General features: G+C 34.0%; 1 protein-coding gene across 3 annotated transcripts; it reads left to right on the top strand.

The window, feature by feature from the left end:
• The first annotated feature begins 5,355 nt into the window (after positions 1-5,355).
• On the top strand, positions 5,356-10,806 carry LOC110023934 (probable polyamine oxidase 2). 3 transcript variants are annotated; one of them, XM_020723602.1, is made up of 10 exons: positions 5,356-5,475; positions 7,117-7,217; positions 7,319-7,407; positions 7,519-7,632; positions 8,609-8,696; positions 8,797-8,882; positions 8,982-9,084; positions 9,243-9,340; positions 9,688-10,117; positions 10,265-10,806. In XM_020723602.1, the coding sequence occupies exons 1-10, from the start codon at positions 5,442-5,444 to the stop codon at positions 10,577-10,579; spliced, it is 1,458 nt and encodes a 485-aa protein (XP_020579261.1). In that variant the 5' UTR covers positions 5,356-5,441; the 3' UTR covers positions 10,580-10,806. The 3 variants fall into 3 exon arrangements, with proteins under 3 accessions (XP_020579261.1, XP_020579269.1, XP_020579254.1); XM_020723610.1 differs by having other exon boundaries at positions 5,454-6,857; XM_020723595.1 differs by having other exon boundaries at positions 5,454-7,217.
• Positions 10,807-17,136: the final 6,330 nt, after the last annotated feature.

Genomic DNA, 17,136 nt, shown 5'->3' with positions numbered 1-17,136 from the left:
ATATATATAGTTACAAATCTAATACTATTTTTATTTTTCCGGAAGATTTACATGCATTTGTTATTCAATTGTTATGTATTTACATATGACATAAAAACTTCAATTTTTAGCTCTATATCAACTTGCTTATGCATGAGATGGAGTATTTCAGTTTTTTGAAGTTTAAAGAAGTACTTTTATGTGATATGAAAGGTTTGGGTGGTATACATGTAAAAGCGAAATTTAAGTGTTAGATGTGTAAATACATGGTATGCATGTAAATGACCTTATTTTACTTAAGATAAAGTGACAGACTTAATTATAGATTTTAATCAATTTGAGTGAAGAGCTCTTTGACATTGCATTCTTGAAGTTAAATATTTGAAAAACTAAATATTCGATTTGAGCTTATTGACAAGAATTGATCAAATTTATTTTTAAATTTGATTTTGATTTAATAAAAAATTATGTGAGATTAAGCAAAAGCAGTCATAGCTCGAGGTGTTAACGATCAGATTTCGAGCCGAGTTTGGGTCTGCTCGGCTCAAAATCGGATTGGCTCAAATAGATTTAGTATAGCCCAAAATCGGATCATGGCTCATTATATTAGCTTTCGAACCTAGCTGGCTCGAAATCGGAATGGGCAAGCTCAAATTGAGTTTTTTTGGATCTTTTAAAGCTAGGAATCAGCTCAATCAGGCTCAAAATTGAAGCTAACCGGCTCAAAAATGAGTTCTCAGGATCCTTTCCAGCTCGGAATTGGCTTGTGATTCATTATATTCAATTTTTCTTACCGAAATCAAAACCTAATGCAAGAATACCAAACCATGCAAATAAGAGGCAACATTTATTAGTCTCATTTACATGGATACCACAAAATAATTACGTTTATACAAATCAAACACCTATATATTCATATTTACATTTATAACATTCAAATCTTTAACGTCACATGCACGCGACCTTGCGACCTCGTTCTAGCGGTTAGAGTTGTCTTTCAATTAAGAGGTCTTAGGTTCAATAAATTTTGAGGGTCATAGATGTAAATATATAAGAATGGTGTGATAATTATGTAAATTTCTCTAAATATTGTTTTATGAAGCCGATGTACAATGTCTTTATTGTTTACATTGATTGGGGTATCTTTGTTTGTTCTCTATACTTTTTATCTATTACATTGTTTACGTACTCTTCTCAAATGAAATGTTATATATTACTTGGAAGTATCTTTTTCGTTTGTTACCTATTTAATTTTATTTTTATATATATTTTTTTAATTTACATACATACCACTATATGTGTATGTATTTACATATCTAACACTGGAAATATGATATTTACACTCATAGGTTCTTATTGTCATAAACCTAATTGATGCATTTAAGTTGCGTTTTGTGTTAAATCCTGGATTTAGTAATTCAGTTTAGGATGGTGGATTTGTAGAAAGAGGGGGGTTTAGTCGTCATGAGAGGGATAGGTGAAATTCAATTTTGAGATTTAATGGAAATTGGCAGATTAATATCAAACATTTCCGATGCTAATCAGGTCTTTTTTCGATACTAATCTTGATTAATGTCGAAAAAATTTGATCGCTAATGTTTTTGTGTCGACATTTGTGTCGGATTTTCATTAGCGCCGCCAAAATCTGTTACTAAAAATTTTACGTCGCAATTGCCAACAACGCTAGGGTAATGGAGCAATAGCGTCGAAGCAGGTAGACACTATTGCGTCGCGGCATGTGTCATATGCTGATTGTAGGTTTTAGCGTTGGAATATTTCGATGCTATTCGGATGCAAATCTATAAGAAACAAATAAAAAACAACAAAACGATCAGATTTTCACACACGTGCAAATGACAACCAAAAGTAACATACTATGATAGGAAATTTCCAACATATTTTGACAATGATAACAAATTTGATAAATAAACCGATTAAACTGTTCAAAGTTCACAAAACAAGAGAATCAAAGTTTGTGCATATATATATATATATACAAGCAACCCATATATCTACAAGCAACCCATATATCGGGCGGGGGAACAAATTAAACACAAAATAAAAATTCTAATCTTCATTGTCAACATCATCCTGCTCCTGCTCCTCCTCGATCACACTCATGTGTCGCTTGACCTGGCAATCAAGACTCTCTGGCAGGCATGCCAGGCTAGCTGCAACAATTTGTTGGCCTTCACGCATTTGTCGAAGCTCTTCTTTCATCATCATCACACCTCTGGCAAGCTCTTCATGCTGAACCTATAGCGAGCTGCTGGGGCCACCCACAAATTCACGAGAGAGCTGGACCTCAAATGTTATCTTCTTTGCTTCTAAGCTATACACTCTCCCCTTCTTTTTCTCTATTGTCTGCGTCCACAACTCAAAATCGGATTGAGCAGTGGTAGATTGGCTACCACCACTGCTTGCAGATAGTGATGTCTCGCTGGCCATCTCCCTCTTTCTCTCCTGGAGCTGCTCTTACTTCTCCTGCAAGACAAAATTCAAACATTAATTTGCATCAAATATTAATTGGCATATTAATAACCTCATAAAATAGAAAATTATATCCTCTAAACTTAAATTGACATGTCAAGAGTGCTCGAAAACCTACTGTTGTGTGTCCACACACTGATGTGTGAGGATATGCAACTCTGCAGCAGATGACTCTCGGTCAAGCTTCTTAGCCTATATACATGATCAAATAAATATAAAAGCTACATAAATACATAAATCTGTAAGCTTCTGCATTTTGAGATAATCATACTAGTCTCTTGTAGTATTTTATGTGAGTGATTGAACATCCAATATGAAGTGCGGCCCCTCTAGCTCCCTCCTTCGTCCGGTTCTGCGGATTTGTATGTCTCTTCATCTAGTACTCCGGAGAAGCCCATGCTCGATTCAGCTAGACCAGACTTTCTCTCTAATCCACGACCCTTTCTTCCGGGATGTAGTAAACATGTCCCCGAGCATATGCCCAACACGAATCTCAATGATCTGCCAGATCTGCTGGTGATGTTCCGACGACCAGTAAAAAGACATCTGCAAAATAGAAAGTATGTAAGTTCGACTAGCACAAAAAGATAATGTGGTAAAAAGACCTCTGCAAATTTGAAATTATGCCCGAATTTCTATTATTTTAAGTTTAAATTCTTCAATCAAGATTTTATTCTCCTTTAAATTATAATTTGTTTAAATTTAAATGTTTAATAGGAATGAATTGTATTTGATTTAGGTTTGAATATTTGATCAAATTTCTATAACCCTAAATTTATCAATTTTGTTTATAAAACATGTAATTAATTAATAGATTGATAATGAATAAAATCAATTTATTGATCAAGTCAATTGAGAGTCTCAAAGATAAAAGTTATACATATGGATTACTCAAAGCAATGTTTGATGGGATCCTACCTTTCTCTTCATTAATTTTGTTGAAACTTAATATATCAATATATATATTTTAAGTATTTACTATGAGGCTATCTCACTTATACTAACATTCTTGAAGAATTTTGAATATGATGATTATCTCCTCTCTACGCAGACTATAGTGCTACGACAGACGACAACTTGGAAGCCTAGAAGTTGCGAGAATTTGTGACTTCGTCGAGGTCTCTCAGAGGAGATAAAAGTGCAGGGGAAGAGAGGAAGATTGTAAAACATACATTTCGATCGATTCTGGTTTGAGGGAGTTAAAATGGCCGAGAAAGGGAGAAAGGAGCGAAAATGAAAATAGGTTTTGCAACAAATTAATGTGGGTGGGTGGGCGGATTGGTACTAAGTACAGAGATAAAAGTACAGGGGAGGAGGGGAAGGTTATAAAAATATTTATGTACGGAGTACATACTCAGAACTGCATCCAAATAGAAGTTATTCGGGAGGAATTAGACGGTTATGTAAGTGTTATTGGGGTTAATACTCCTAATAACCTGACAAAACTATGAGCGCGGAACCCTGGAATGTAATGATAGATTATTGAGGGGTTATTGAGAGGTTATACTCCAATAACATCTCAATAACAAGTTATTTGGGGGACTATGCACCCAAAATCGCGTGCGTACTCCGTATTTAAATAGGGCTCGATGGGTTGGGGGCGCTAAAAGATAAATAAAAGCACTCACTTTATTTATTAAAATTATGTGAAGGAGGTGATTTAGACAGCTACAATATCGGATCGGGACTGACTTGCGACAATTCAATTACTGGCTACCATAGTGATTCATTTTTTGTGGTGTTAGAGTGACCCAATTATAAAACTTGGACTTTCTCTCTATCGATTCAACTCAAAATAATATATGTTTATTAACAATTGATATGATTTATACTACGCAAATAAGATTCAATGGTTGTTATTTAATCGTTAGGTGCCCTTTCTCCCTCAAACTTTGAATAAACTCAACCTAAAATTAAATAAATTTTAAATTCAATTTATATAAAGTTGAACTTAATAAACAACTCATGTTATCCTTCCTAAAAATACTAATACGACTCATTATATAATCTAATATAAGTCATTCCACAATCACATAACAATAAATCCCACTATGTTTAAGAAAAAAGGCTAAATTATTATTTATTTAAAATATTAGGTTTTTTTTTATTTTCATAAAAATAAAAATTATAAGGATTTTTACATGAGAGTAGTTGTAGCCTCATCCTAAATAATTTATTATTATTATTTTTTTTTTGAATTTTAGTGTATTGATGATTTAAATGTGTGTATATATGTTACATATACATTATGTTAAATGATTTTTTTATAATTTGCATCTTGTAACAATAAATAAATGCAAATGCAGCAAAGTGACATTTACATACATAACACACAATTCTTATGTATTTACATATCTAACACCTAAATTTTAATATTTCCACCAAAATGTTATAAATATAAATATCAAATTTAAGGTGTTAGATATATAAATAAATAAAAATTATGTGATATGTATGCAAATTTTCTCAAGTATTCGTTATCAATGGTTAGTGATATCTTACACTCACCGCAGGTGATTAGACAGAAGTCCAATAAAGTCTTTTTTTTTTTTTAGAGAAATTCCAATAAAGTCGAAATCATAAATCGCTGAGCGACGGAGATAGAAAGGAGTGACGCGGCTGTCCTTCTTTGTCTTCTACGCTTCTACTGCGCTCAAGATCGCCTCCCTGCCCTCTTTCTCCGTCAAAAATATCTTCTTTCCGGGATTCATGGGATCAATTGGCTTACTTGATACTCTCTAGCTCTATTTTGCCGCGCTCCGGCCTTCATTTCGTTCCCCACCTGAGCGGATCTAGGGCTTCCTTTAACCTCCGCATGAGCTGGTTCGTCAACCTAGGGCTGAACTCGAATTCCAACCACTTCGCCACCTGTTTCCTGATTTTTCTTCTCCATTTCTCGCCTCAATTCGCTCCATCTATATCGAGGACGAATTTGAGTTGCCAGTCGAAGCTGAACTGCCGATCTGTGAGTTATGGAGCGCTGTAGCAATCATTTTCCTACGAAAGGTATCGCTTTGTTAAATATTACTTGCACTTTTGCTGGTTGTTCTAGGGCCCCATGCCAAATTATTCTGAACTTTCGATCAGGGAATCGGGTTCCTACTTTCTTTTTTTTAATGTTTATTAGTTTTCAGATATTATTATATGATGGCTATTTTTACACGTATTTTAAAGTAGAATTATTTTCTTAGAATGGACTAGAATAATCTACTTGATCAAATTATAATACTTTTGTATGACTTGTTGATGTTTCGTGTGTTAAAAAGGTTTTATTTTTGCGAATAAAAAGTAATTTCAAGGTTCTTAAAGTGTTAGTAAGTTTCTCTGAAATGTTCTTTCTCGTGTAGTAGATTATTAAATGGCGATCTATCTAGGTGTTGTCGGTTTTCTGTTTAAAAGGGTGGGAGCTTCTATTTTCGATAATTACGAGCAAAATCTGTGTTATGATACTCTTATACTGTTTGAAGGGAGATGGAAAATATGAGGAATATGTTAAGATATTGATGAGTGGAAACTTTTTTTTGTCCTTTTTCATATGTAATCTATTGAAAACTTGCTCACCCTTTATTTTTCAGGCAAAGACGACACTATTTGTGTTGTATTGGAGGCTATGTGTCATCAAGTTTTTGGTTTAAAGATGCACTCTCTAATAATGATTCTATTTTTAAATCTATCACTACACATTGGGAAAGTAGGATGTTGTTTGGTTATCATACCACTTGGAAAGGCCGTGTTTATTTCCAGAGGATGTGAAATGAACTTACTCTTTGAATTTTTGCCCTTGGGCTCTTTGATCTGCATAAATTTTGTTTTAAAATTTCCACCTACCAAGCTTACTCTACCTACTAACCCTTTCATCATGAAATTGTGATCATTTTTATGTCAATTTAGAGCAAGTTATCATCTTTGGTGTTGTAGCTCTGTTATCTCTGTTCCTGACATTTTTCTTGTGTTTCAACCTTTATTGAAACATAGAATTTCATGATGACAACAATTGCTATTCAATCATTATTTTTAGAGAAATTTTACAATAATATGTTATGGCATGTCTTTAGTCATCTTCCTCATGTATATTGTTACTTATCTTGACCTTCTTGCCTTCATTATTCCTCGGGAAAATTTCTTTCGGGGGGTAACCATGACCTTCTTAGGCACATAGGAACCCTAGCATCAGCATAATAGATGTATAATAGGACTTCTATTAACATTGGGACATATTCCCATTGTATCCTTCATGGTCATGTCGAATCCTTAATTTGTTTCATGAAGTGAACAGTTATGTTGGTCGTTCAGGCCATGCAAGAGTGCAAATGTATCATGTTAGTGTCAGGGATTCCTCAAGAAGGGTACCTTGATCTCTTTCGTGACTTTTGCTTCTGAAAATAAAGGTATGAATGATCATTTTAAGTTCGGCATTTATGATCATTTCATAATATGATTATCAATGTGCATAAAAAAGTTATTTTTTCAATATTAAAATCGTATAGTTTCAAGCAACTAAAAAAAGGGGTCCATATATATACATACATACATATATATACATACATACATATTTATACATACATACTTATTAATCACTTCAATGATTCAAACTAACTATGGGCGTAACTTTTCTCCATTCCTACTTTGAAAACTCTTGCCATTCAGACAATAAGAGTAGACAACCATCTCCTCCTTCAGTTATCGTCATTGGTGCTGGATTTGCAGGCATTTCCGCCGCCCGTGCTCTTAAAAATGCTTCTTTTCAGGTGACGTGAGCTCTTCTATAACATTGATACGAGCTGTTGCATATCTTTATTTTCTAATGTGGATGGTTTTTTTTTTTCTGATCCGGCATATTTTTTCTTAGGTGGTGGTTTTGGAGTCTAGGGATCGAATTGGTGGTCGTGTGCACACGGATTACTCCTTTGGTTTTCCCATTGACATGGGTGCATCCTGGTATCCTCTCTCGTCCATGCACTTCAGGGTTTCTCTTGCACTTTTCCAACCTCATTTCTAGTTTTTTTGTAGTTTCTTAACCAACTCGTGGTTTGCGTTCATTAAAATCAGGTTACATGGTGTCTGCAACGAAAATCCATTGGCACCGTTGATTGGAAGACTTGGACTTCCCCTTTATCGCACCAGCAATGACAATTCTGTGTTATTTGATCATGACCTTGAGAGGTACTACATCCATTTCAGTATTCGAGCTTTAGTTTTGAGCTTGTTTAAGTGTTTTTATCTAATGTGAAGTTAATTTTAGTAGTTTTTGTTTGGTGGTGATTTTCCAAAACACTTTTAGGAGTTGTTTGGCTCCCTGCATTTTTGGTGTATAATAAACCACATATAGGGTCTTTAAAATTCTGGCAATTGGTAGGATGCACAGTTTAAAATTGGCGTTTTTCAAATTTGTCAGATTCAGACAATTTAAAAATATACTTTAAACTGCAACCCATTGTATTTGTGAGTGCCTGCGGGCGTTCATCGCCGGCCTCACTCTTGCTGGCTGCTAGCCGTTGGCCGCCGCCCGCCCCCCACTGCTTTTTGTCGCCCGCTCGCAACTCAACGATGACCGTCGCCCCCACTGCCCACCATAATCCACCACGGCCCATAACCTCCCATCGCTTCCCGGCCACCTGTTGCTGTTGCCTACTATTGTTTGCCTCCATCAGCCCGCTGCCGTTCGTTGCCTTCTGTCTCCTGCTGCCTAATGCCGACAGCCTCCTGTCGGCTTCTTGCCACTTGCCTCCCGCTACCAGTTGGCCTCCTGCTCCTTGTTTGTTAGCCACCGCGGTCACCGTCCACAGCCTGCTTGCTGGCAGCTGCCCCCACCTCCCCCCGCCACCCTCCACCCTCCACTGCTGCCCGTCACTGCCAACTATTAGCTGCCCCCGGACATGTTTTATGTTGAATTTATTTTTCTTAAAGCATACACAAAAATATAAACTTTTGCATATATTTTACACTAAACCAAACAACTTTAAAGTATTTCAAATTCATTGCATTTCTTTTACACTTTCATCAAACCAAATAGCTCCTTAGCTAATTATATATTCAACTTGCATGTAAATCCTAAACCGTGCTATTTATTTGCATGTCCCTTAAATTCTTAAAAGTTTTGAACTGATGTGGTAATTATTGATGATCATTCTATGTACAGTTACGCTCTTTTTGATACTGATGGGAATCAAGTCCCTCAGGAGCTTGTCAAAAATGTTGGTGAGCTATTTGAGAGAATATTAGAGGAGGTAGGATGTTCCTGAGCTATATATTAACTTAATCTGTTGTTTAATGTGTTGGTCCATAAAATCTATTGAGTTTTTACTTACTTGGTTTTGTTTTTTTCAGACAAACAAACTGAGGGATGAATATAATGAGGATATGTCCATTGCACAGGCACTTTCTATTGTTATGGAGAGATGCCCACAACTGAAGTTTGATTTAATTGCTCTTGATTAACTCTGTTTGGCATTTATTTTTCTATTTTTCATCCTTTGAAACCTTTTTTTTCTATTTTTTTAATTAATAATCAGGCCAGAAGGGCTTGCTCACCGGGTAATGCAGTGGTATTTGTGCCGAATGGAAGGTTGGTTTGCTTCTGATGCGGATAATATATCACTGAAACATTGGGATCAGGTAAACATCTTTGTATATCTGCAAAATGATCAAATAAAAGATATGTAATAATCTTACTTCAACATTTATTTTTCATGTGGTTTAATAACAAAATTCAGATTAAAATCATGTTTTCATATGATTTTTATTCTTTTATTGCTTATGGTACCTTTGTTTAGGAAGTCTTACTTCCTGGTGGGCATGGTCTGATGGTTCGAGGTTACTGCCCTGTTATAAACACTTTGGCAAGAGGTTTGGACATACAGCTTAATCACAGGTAGGCATTATTATTATTTTCCTTTTCTTAGCCTAAATAATGAAGGGAAATTTGCATACTAAGCACACAGTTCTTATGTATTTACATCTCACACCTCTACTTTCTTATTTACATGCACGGTACTTTGATACTTTAAACCTATGCATGCAAAGCTGCATCATCACTTTTAAAAAGTAATCTTTGTGCTACTTTTGATGTGATATTAAAAATTTGAGCTCTTTATGTGTAAATATGAAAGTTTCGGTGTGTGATATATAAATACATAAGAATCTTGTGCTGCGCATGTAAATGCCCCAATAATTAAATAATCTTGGACTTGAATACTGAATTTTTTTACATCACTTAAGCGTTTCAAAAATCGTCCGAGGTAAGAACAATGTGGAAGTTACCACCGAAAATGGAAGAACATTTTGTGCGGATGCCACTGTCATCACCGTACCTCTCGGGGTTCTTAAAGCTAATCTCATTGTGTTCGAGCCAAGGCTTCCGGATTGGAAGCATGAAGCAATCAATGGTATCGCTGTTGGGACAGAGAATAAAATCGCCCTCCATTTCGACACGATCTTTTGGCCCAACGTCGAATTCCTAGGAGTCGTCGCTAACTCTGCATACAGCTGCAGCTATTTTCTTAATCTCCACAAGGCCACGGGTCATCCTGTCCTCATTTACATGCCGGCCGGCCGCCTCGCTCACGATATCGAGAAGATGTCCGACGAATCTGCTGCCAAGTTCGCCTACGCTCAACTCAAAGAGATCCTCCCTGAAGCTTCCGAGCCGGTTCGTGACACTCTACTTTTGCTACTTCATATGATCAAGTCCTATTTCTGTGCAGGTGTTGGATATGCAAAATACGTAGGAATTGATTGGTATGTATGTAAATATTCCTATATGCAAACTAAACCTTGTATATTTCACTATTTACAGGTAAATTATTTGGTTTCTCATTGGGGAACGGATAAGAATTCGCTTGGCTCGTATAGCCATGATGCAGTTGGGAAGCCCCGGGAGCTGTTTGAGAGATTGCGGATTCCGGTGGACAATCTCTTCTTTGCGGGTGAAGCTACCTGCATGAGATTTACTGGAACTGTTCATGCTGCATATTCTACAGGCCTGCGTGCTGCTGAAGAATGCAGAATGCGGGTGCTTGAAAAGTATGGTGCATTGGATATGATCCGTTCGGCTAACAGAGAAGCAGATGCTGAATCCATTTGTGTTCCATTGCTGATTTCTCGTATTTGAATCTTCCATCTGTTCATCTGTTTTCTCAGGCAGGTAGATGCTAATGCTTATATTTTGTCTTATTTTTTCTAGAACCCATATTTGTAGTATTTAAATTGTGTGGTTGATTATGATTCTAGTGTGACTTCCTTATCTTCTCCACGGAAGTTTTGTGGAGGACACTGGAAGAAGAACAAATTTAAGTTATATGTGTTGACATGATGCTAAATTTAGAAAATTTTAATGCTTGTTTTATGTTGATGATAATGTTCTTAGGGACATGTGATGTCAGATATTAACTAACTTGTTGATATTGCATGAAACTATTGAAACAAATATCTTTTTTTTTTTCAACTTTTTGGTGGTTTGGTGGCATAATTTAAATAGAATTTTGTCGTAAATCCAAATCCAACGGTCCGTTAAATCGAATTTTTTCGCATTCCGTTTTTTCATTGTATGTTACGTCTCTTCTACGACATAAATTTGAATTTAGTAAATCGCAGTGGCTCGCGAGCTCATATCCGTGGCATAGTATTGGATTTACTTGATTTGATAAATTCTATTTAACGTAAATTCAGGTTGTAGCTAAATCCCTGAGAAGTAAAAAAACTAGCAATTTGAAATTTTGGTGTCATCACGCATTGTTCCCAAATGTCGTGATGAGCATTATTATCATCTCTTAGTTTTTTTTTTCTTAATTATTATTTTTGGCTAAACTTAAATTAATTTTATTTTTAAGATTAGTGCTTATAATTTTTTTGATGTAAATAATTTGAATTAATTAATTGATATAAAAATAATATCAATTGTGTTTATAAAAAATATGAAATGTCTTGAATTGAAATGTGTTTTATGTGCTTATTTGGATAAAGAATGAAAAGAAACAAAAAGGATATTGTTTATTTTTTATTATACTTAGTTTAAGTGGAATTTTGTTTTTATTCATTAAAATATATAAAATTTATCAATGAAATATTTATTCATATTTTCTAAGATGAGTTTAATTGATATTTTCAAATTAATCACTTGAGTTATTTTTTTTTCAACTACAAAATCGATGTATTTATGTTTTTCGGGATCAAATTATGAAGAATTTGATAAAAATAAAAAAAAAATGAGTTGGGGTTTTACAATGAATTTTGATATTCGTGCGAGGATTTGAAAATACAATGAAAGGGCAGTTGATTTGTAAATATTAAGTTTTGGGGTGGTTTGTATGCTATTATCCCTTTCTTTTAATAGCATTGAAGATAAAATTTAATTTTATTGCATACTTAATTAAGATAATAGAAAAATAAAGCATAATAAAAAGATGATAAAAGTGGATGCATAAATGTTGCCTTACAATATCTATTTTTAGGAGATAATTTGCATACAATATATATTATTAAATTTGCCTTTATTATCCCATTAAGTATTATTTATTATTAAATCTTTATCTATATTTGGAATACATAAAGAAAGAGAATGCACTCACATATAAGTTATGGAAATAAACCAAAAATTTAATAAATTGAACTAAAAAATTAATATATTATTATTTAGTTTGAGTTAAATATTTTTATTGATAATGAAATTCATTTAATTAATTAATATTTAAAAGTGGAGGAAAAGGGTACTGATGAAATTAGGAGGAAAATATAAATTGTTGAACGAGAAATTGGAAGGAAAATGGTACTGACGGAATTAGGGAGATTCTCGAAGAAAAGACGAGGCCTAAAGATAAGTAAAGAAATTTTTCCTACACATCACAAAATTATTATGAATATACAACCCTAAAACTAAAATTTATTTTTCACATTTTTAATATTTTGATGTCATAAATCAATGGTAATAATATTTATTTCAATTTTTTTTATAATAATAATGATAATATTTTTTTTATATGATATTAAAGATTTAACTGTTATGCATGCAAATATGTATATGTATATATATGTATATATTTTTGTATGTTGCTTATTTTTAAGTTATAAAATCTTAATTTATTTATTTATCTAGTATCTTATTTTTTTTATATTTTAAATATATATCTCATAAGTATGTTTTGAATATGTATGTATATATGTATGTATGAAATTTGGTATTGAATTTGTTAATAGCAATATGTCAGGTGATGTGTATGTGTTGAATATGGGCTGAAAACATGAATTTTAAATTTCAGTGGGAATTTCATGCTGGATTTGTATATTGCTCTTTAAGTAAGAATTTGATGCATAATTTTCATATTGCTAATTTAAATTCCAGCGGGAATCTCATGTTGTATTTGGTGTTGGATTTTTATAGCAATTTCGGATGTTGTGTATGTGTAAAACTTTTGTTGGGAATTTAACATAAATATGGCTATTTCAGTGAGAATTTGTAAAGCAGATAAAATGTGCTGCTAAATTTGTTAATAATAATGTTTATGGTGGTGTGGAGGCGTGTGATTTTGTTTGTGTGGAAGTGGTGCTGGTGGTGTGGAGTTTGTGTGGTGTTTGGTGGAAGTTATGATATTTTTGTGGAGGTTTTGATGTCGGAGGGATGTGGTTGCGTCTGTGTTAGTATTTGTGTGGTGTCTGGTGGTGCGGTGTCTTTGTTTTACTATGAGGAGGTGGTAGTGTAGTGGATGAGTTGGTGTATGTGTGTTATTGTGTGGAGGTGGTGGTGTGGTGGATGAGTGGATGTCTTGATGTATTAGTAAGCTTGGTGACTAGCGGAGTTGTTAGTGGTGTAGTGGATGAGTTTGTGTCAAGATGATGCGCTGTCTGTGTGTTGCTGTGAGGAGGTGATGGTATAGTGGATGAGTTGGTGTCTATGTGTTACTGTGAAGAGGTGGTGGTGTATTGAATGAGGTGATGCCATGATGGTGTGGTGTCTGTGTGTTACTGTGAAGAGGTGGTGGTGTGGTGGTGTATTGGATGAGTTGGTGTCTATGTGCTACTTTGATGAGGTGGTGGTGTCTGTATGGTTCTGTTTTTGTAGAGGTGGTGCTGGTGGTGTGGAGGTGCGTGGTTCTATTTGTGCAGAGGGGGTGGTGCTGGCGATGTGGTGCTTTTGTGGTGTCTGGTGGAGTTTTGGGTGTCTGTGTGGAGGATTTGATGTCTGGTGGATGTGTTGGTATATGTATGGTGTTTGTGTGTTACCGTGAGGAGGTGTTTGTGTTTGTGTGGAGGTGTTGGTGAGTAGAGATGGTGCTGGAGGATGTGTTAGTGTCCTGATGTGCCTGTGTGTGGAGGTGTTGGTGTGAAGGTCATGGTGATGAAATTGCAATATTATGATTTTTATTTGATTTGCGATATTGTGGCATTCCTATTTATGTTAATAATTTTTTTTTTTCATACAATAGTTAAGACCAAATAAGCTTATTCATCTGCAATGTGGGACAAAGAAATAAAAATAATACTTTGTGACCTTTACCTCAAAGAGGTCAATATGGGAAATTGGCCTACAACATATTTTAACAAGGGTGGCAAAATATTGTCACAAAATTCAAAGAAAGTACAAACAAAGAGTATGATACGAGGAAATTAAAAAATAAGTGAGATTTGCTCAAGAATGATTGAAAAATATAAAAGGAATTGAAGGGTCAACGGGCTTGGGGTGGGATCCAGTGAAGCGAACAATTGATACTTTCAAGGAGCGGTGGGTAGAAAGACTTGCGGTGAGCATTATTGAAATGCCCCCTATTTTGGTCAATTTTTAATTTGTCTTTAAATTCAACTACATGTTACATGAATTTGTAGGTTGTCTGCTGCTAAAAAAATTAAATATATTAGAATCGATCCTGAGTTGGAGAAGAAGTTGAATCGTATGTTTAGAGGTGTCGTGACAATGCATATGCCCCAAGTGAGATGACGTTTGGTGGCATTCTCGAAAATTTGAGAGCAGACCAATCAGGTGATTCCACTAAAGGCAGTAGCTTGGACCTCCAGCATCCGCGGGATGAAAAAAAAAAGAAAAAAATGTGAACTATTTTCCTTAGAAGGCATATATCACATTTGGTGGTTTCACGCAACAATGACCCTAATACGTCTAAAGAAACTTCTTTCCAGCAAGTTCGGAAAATTCTGAATCCAACTCCATAAATTTCTGAAGACTTGTTGATGTATTTATTTTCTATGAAGTTGCTGGAAGATTCGACATGAAGAGAATTTTTCATCTGGATGACCATTGATGCGTACCTATGATATTCTTATGATGGTGTGAACATTTGAAAGATTTTTTTTTTTTAACAATTGCATGGGACATTTTTATTTGTTTATTATTTTTCATTTTGCTTTGGATATTTAAACTGCATGGGACATGCCTTATTTACTTATTGATGCCAATATATTTATTGTTTTTGTTCGTAACCTTATATGATTGTAGCTAATTCATTGACGCTAGGAACCTAGCGCCACAACATTGCCCCAGAACACCACAATGCTAGATTTGAGTGTCGTAGCCCTGAGTCACCGTTGCAATGCCATAAATATAGAGGGGACAGATTTAGATGCAAACTATTATAGAAGAGAATATAAAAAGTCTAAAGGAGGATTTTTCAAGTGTATTTCAGAGTGTCTGAGTTGCTAGAGTGAATGTTCATTATAAGAGAAGTTGAGTGTGAGTTTGCTTGTGTTTTAGTGGAGCAAGGCCACAACTCAGCAAGGATCTTAGAGAATTCCTTATTTCGTCTAGTTTTTATCACTTCTAACTTGTTTATTTTTGCTTCAATACTTGTAGTTACACTTGTTTCTCCTAATATTGTTATTCTTATTTGTTTTTATTGTATCTCCATGCTTGGCTATACTCTTTAATTCCTACGGGTATCTAAGTGTAATAAAATCAATGTTAGATAGGTTTAATGTTTTAGACTTTTGTAAGTCGTTTGTGAAATTCAAATTTTATTTAGCAATTAATAACGGTTGTGCTATTGTTTAAAAGTTAGTGTGAGTTTGAGATATTGTAAGTCCTTATTTGCATAAGGAGATTCACAACATATATTTAGGAAAATGGATATATTCTCCTTGAAGCTTCACAATGAATGTGGAAATGTGCATATCCCATTTTTGCAATACCTATGAGCATAGATATGAGTTGGGATTTTTAAAATGATTGATTTTGTTGCTGTTGACATAGGCCTAAAAGATTGTTGCTCCTGATTTACAATTTACACAATTTAAACATATTTTATTGTATTGATTTTATGAACTAAGAATCCATAGAATGCTTATCTTTCATTTGAAACTCCTTAAAATGTAAAAACCAAATATTCACTTCTAAAAATTTTCATTTATTTGAATAAAATTAGGATTTGTGAAACTAGTGCCTTTGACTTTACATTCTATCACCTAATTTTCCTATACTTATTTATATTATATTATTTACATTATATGTGCACTTACATGAGACCTTACGTGATCGGGTCAAAAAGCATCAATGAAAAGTTAGTTGAAGAAGAAATCCATCAACACTTTTGTAAATATTAAATGAAGGAGAAGGGTGCAAGTAATAAGATATTGTTATTCTACTAATACAAATAAAGATTATTTGTTATCTCCCTAATCTACTTTAGTGATTGCTTTGAAAGGTGCAACAACAACATCAAAATATCTATAACTTTTTCTTTCTAAATAGAAACAAAAAAATAAATAAGTTAAACAAGAAAGCCAACCATACTTGATAATGCAATTGTAGAATAACAAAGTGATTAGACGAAAGAGAACAGTGTGTGATAAACTTATCATTCTACCATTGTAAATAAAGATTATAACTTAGGTCTTTAGTCACTCTTAATGGAAAAAAAAATATTGCGTCTATTGTCCGGATGTAAGCTATACCCGATCAATAGCCGTTATTCGGATGCAGCTTACATATGAACAACAGACGCAATATTTTCTCCTCTCAATGGTACCTTTACAAAAAATAGAAAGGAGAGCATAATATCTCATCTTAATTCTTTTTCATAGTAAACTAATAATAAAAAGTAATTTAAAGAACAAAATTAGCAATAGTTTATAAAACATTTGTAGATTAATAGAGATATTAAACAAAGGAATGAATATCAATAAACTATTATTAATCTACTATTGAAAATTACATATATATATTATATATCATGTCCCCAATCTCTTTCAATGATTTCTTTAAAAGCAACAGTAGCAGTAGCATAATCTTATACAATTTTTTTAACGAGAATATGAACTATTAATGAATGGAAGTTAAATAAGAAAGCCAAGAGTAGTTGATAAGACAATTACCAAATAATAGAGGGATTAGAGGAAAGAGAAAAGGATGATTAAATAAGCTATTTATCTTATCCAAATCATTTGCATAAAACATTGAGGTCTCATAATGATGCACGGGAGAAGTATTGGATACATAAAAAATCAGTCCTGGATAGTTGTGACTGAGATGTTCTCATTCTCATTAATCTTATTAATGCTAATATAAGAAATTAAGAACAAATGCCACTGCAATTCATTAAGATGCAGAAAAATCAATTTATCTCCAAATGAAAAATATAACCATCATATCAATTAATTTTATACAGCTTCCACATTCATTTTGAGCCACCAAAACTAGAATAAAATCACCTCCAAATTGATCACATAAAC

The sequence above is a fragment of the Phalaenopsis equestris genome, unplaced genomic scaffold, assembly GCF_001263595.1.
Source record: "Phalaenopsis equestris unplaced genomic scaffold, ASM126359v1 Scaffold000002, whole genome shotgun sequence".
NCBI lineage: Eukaryota > Viridiplantae > Streptophyta > Magnoliopsida > Asparagales > Orchidaceae > Phalaenopsis > Phalaenopsis equestris.
Note: the sequence above shows the minus strand (reverse complement) of the source record. Positions and strands in the feature narration are given on the sequence as shown.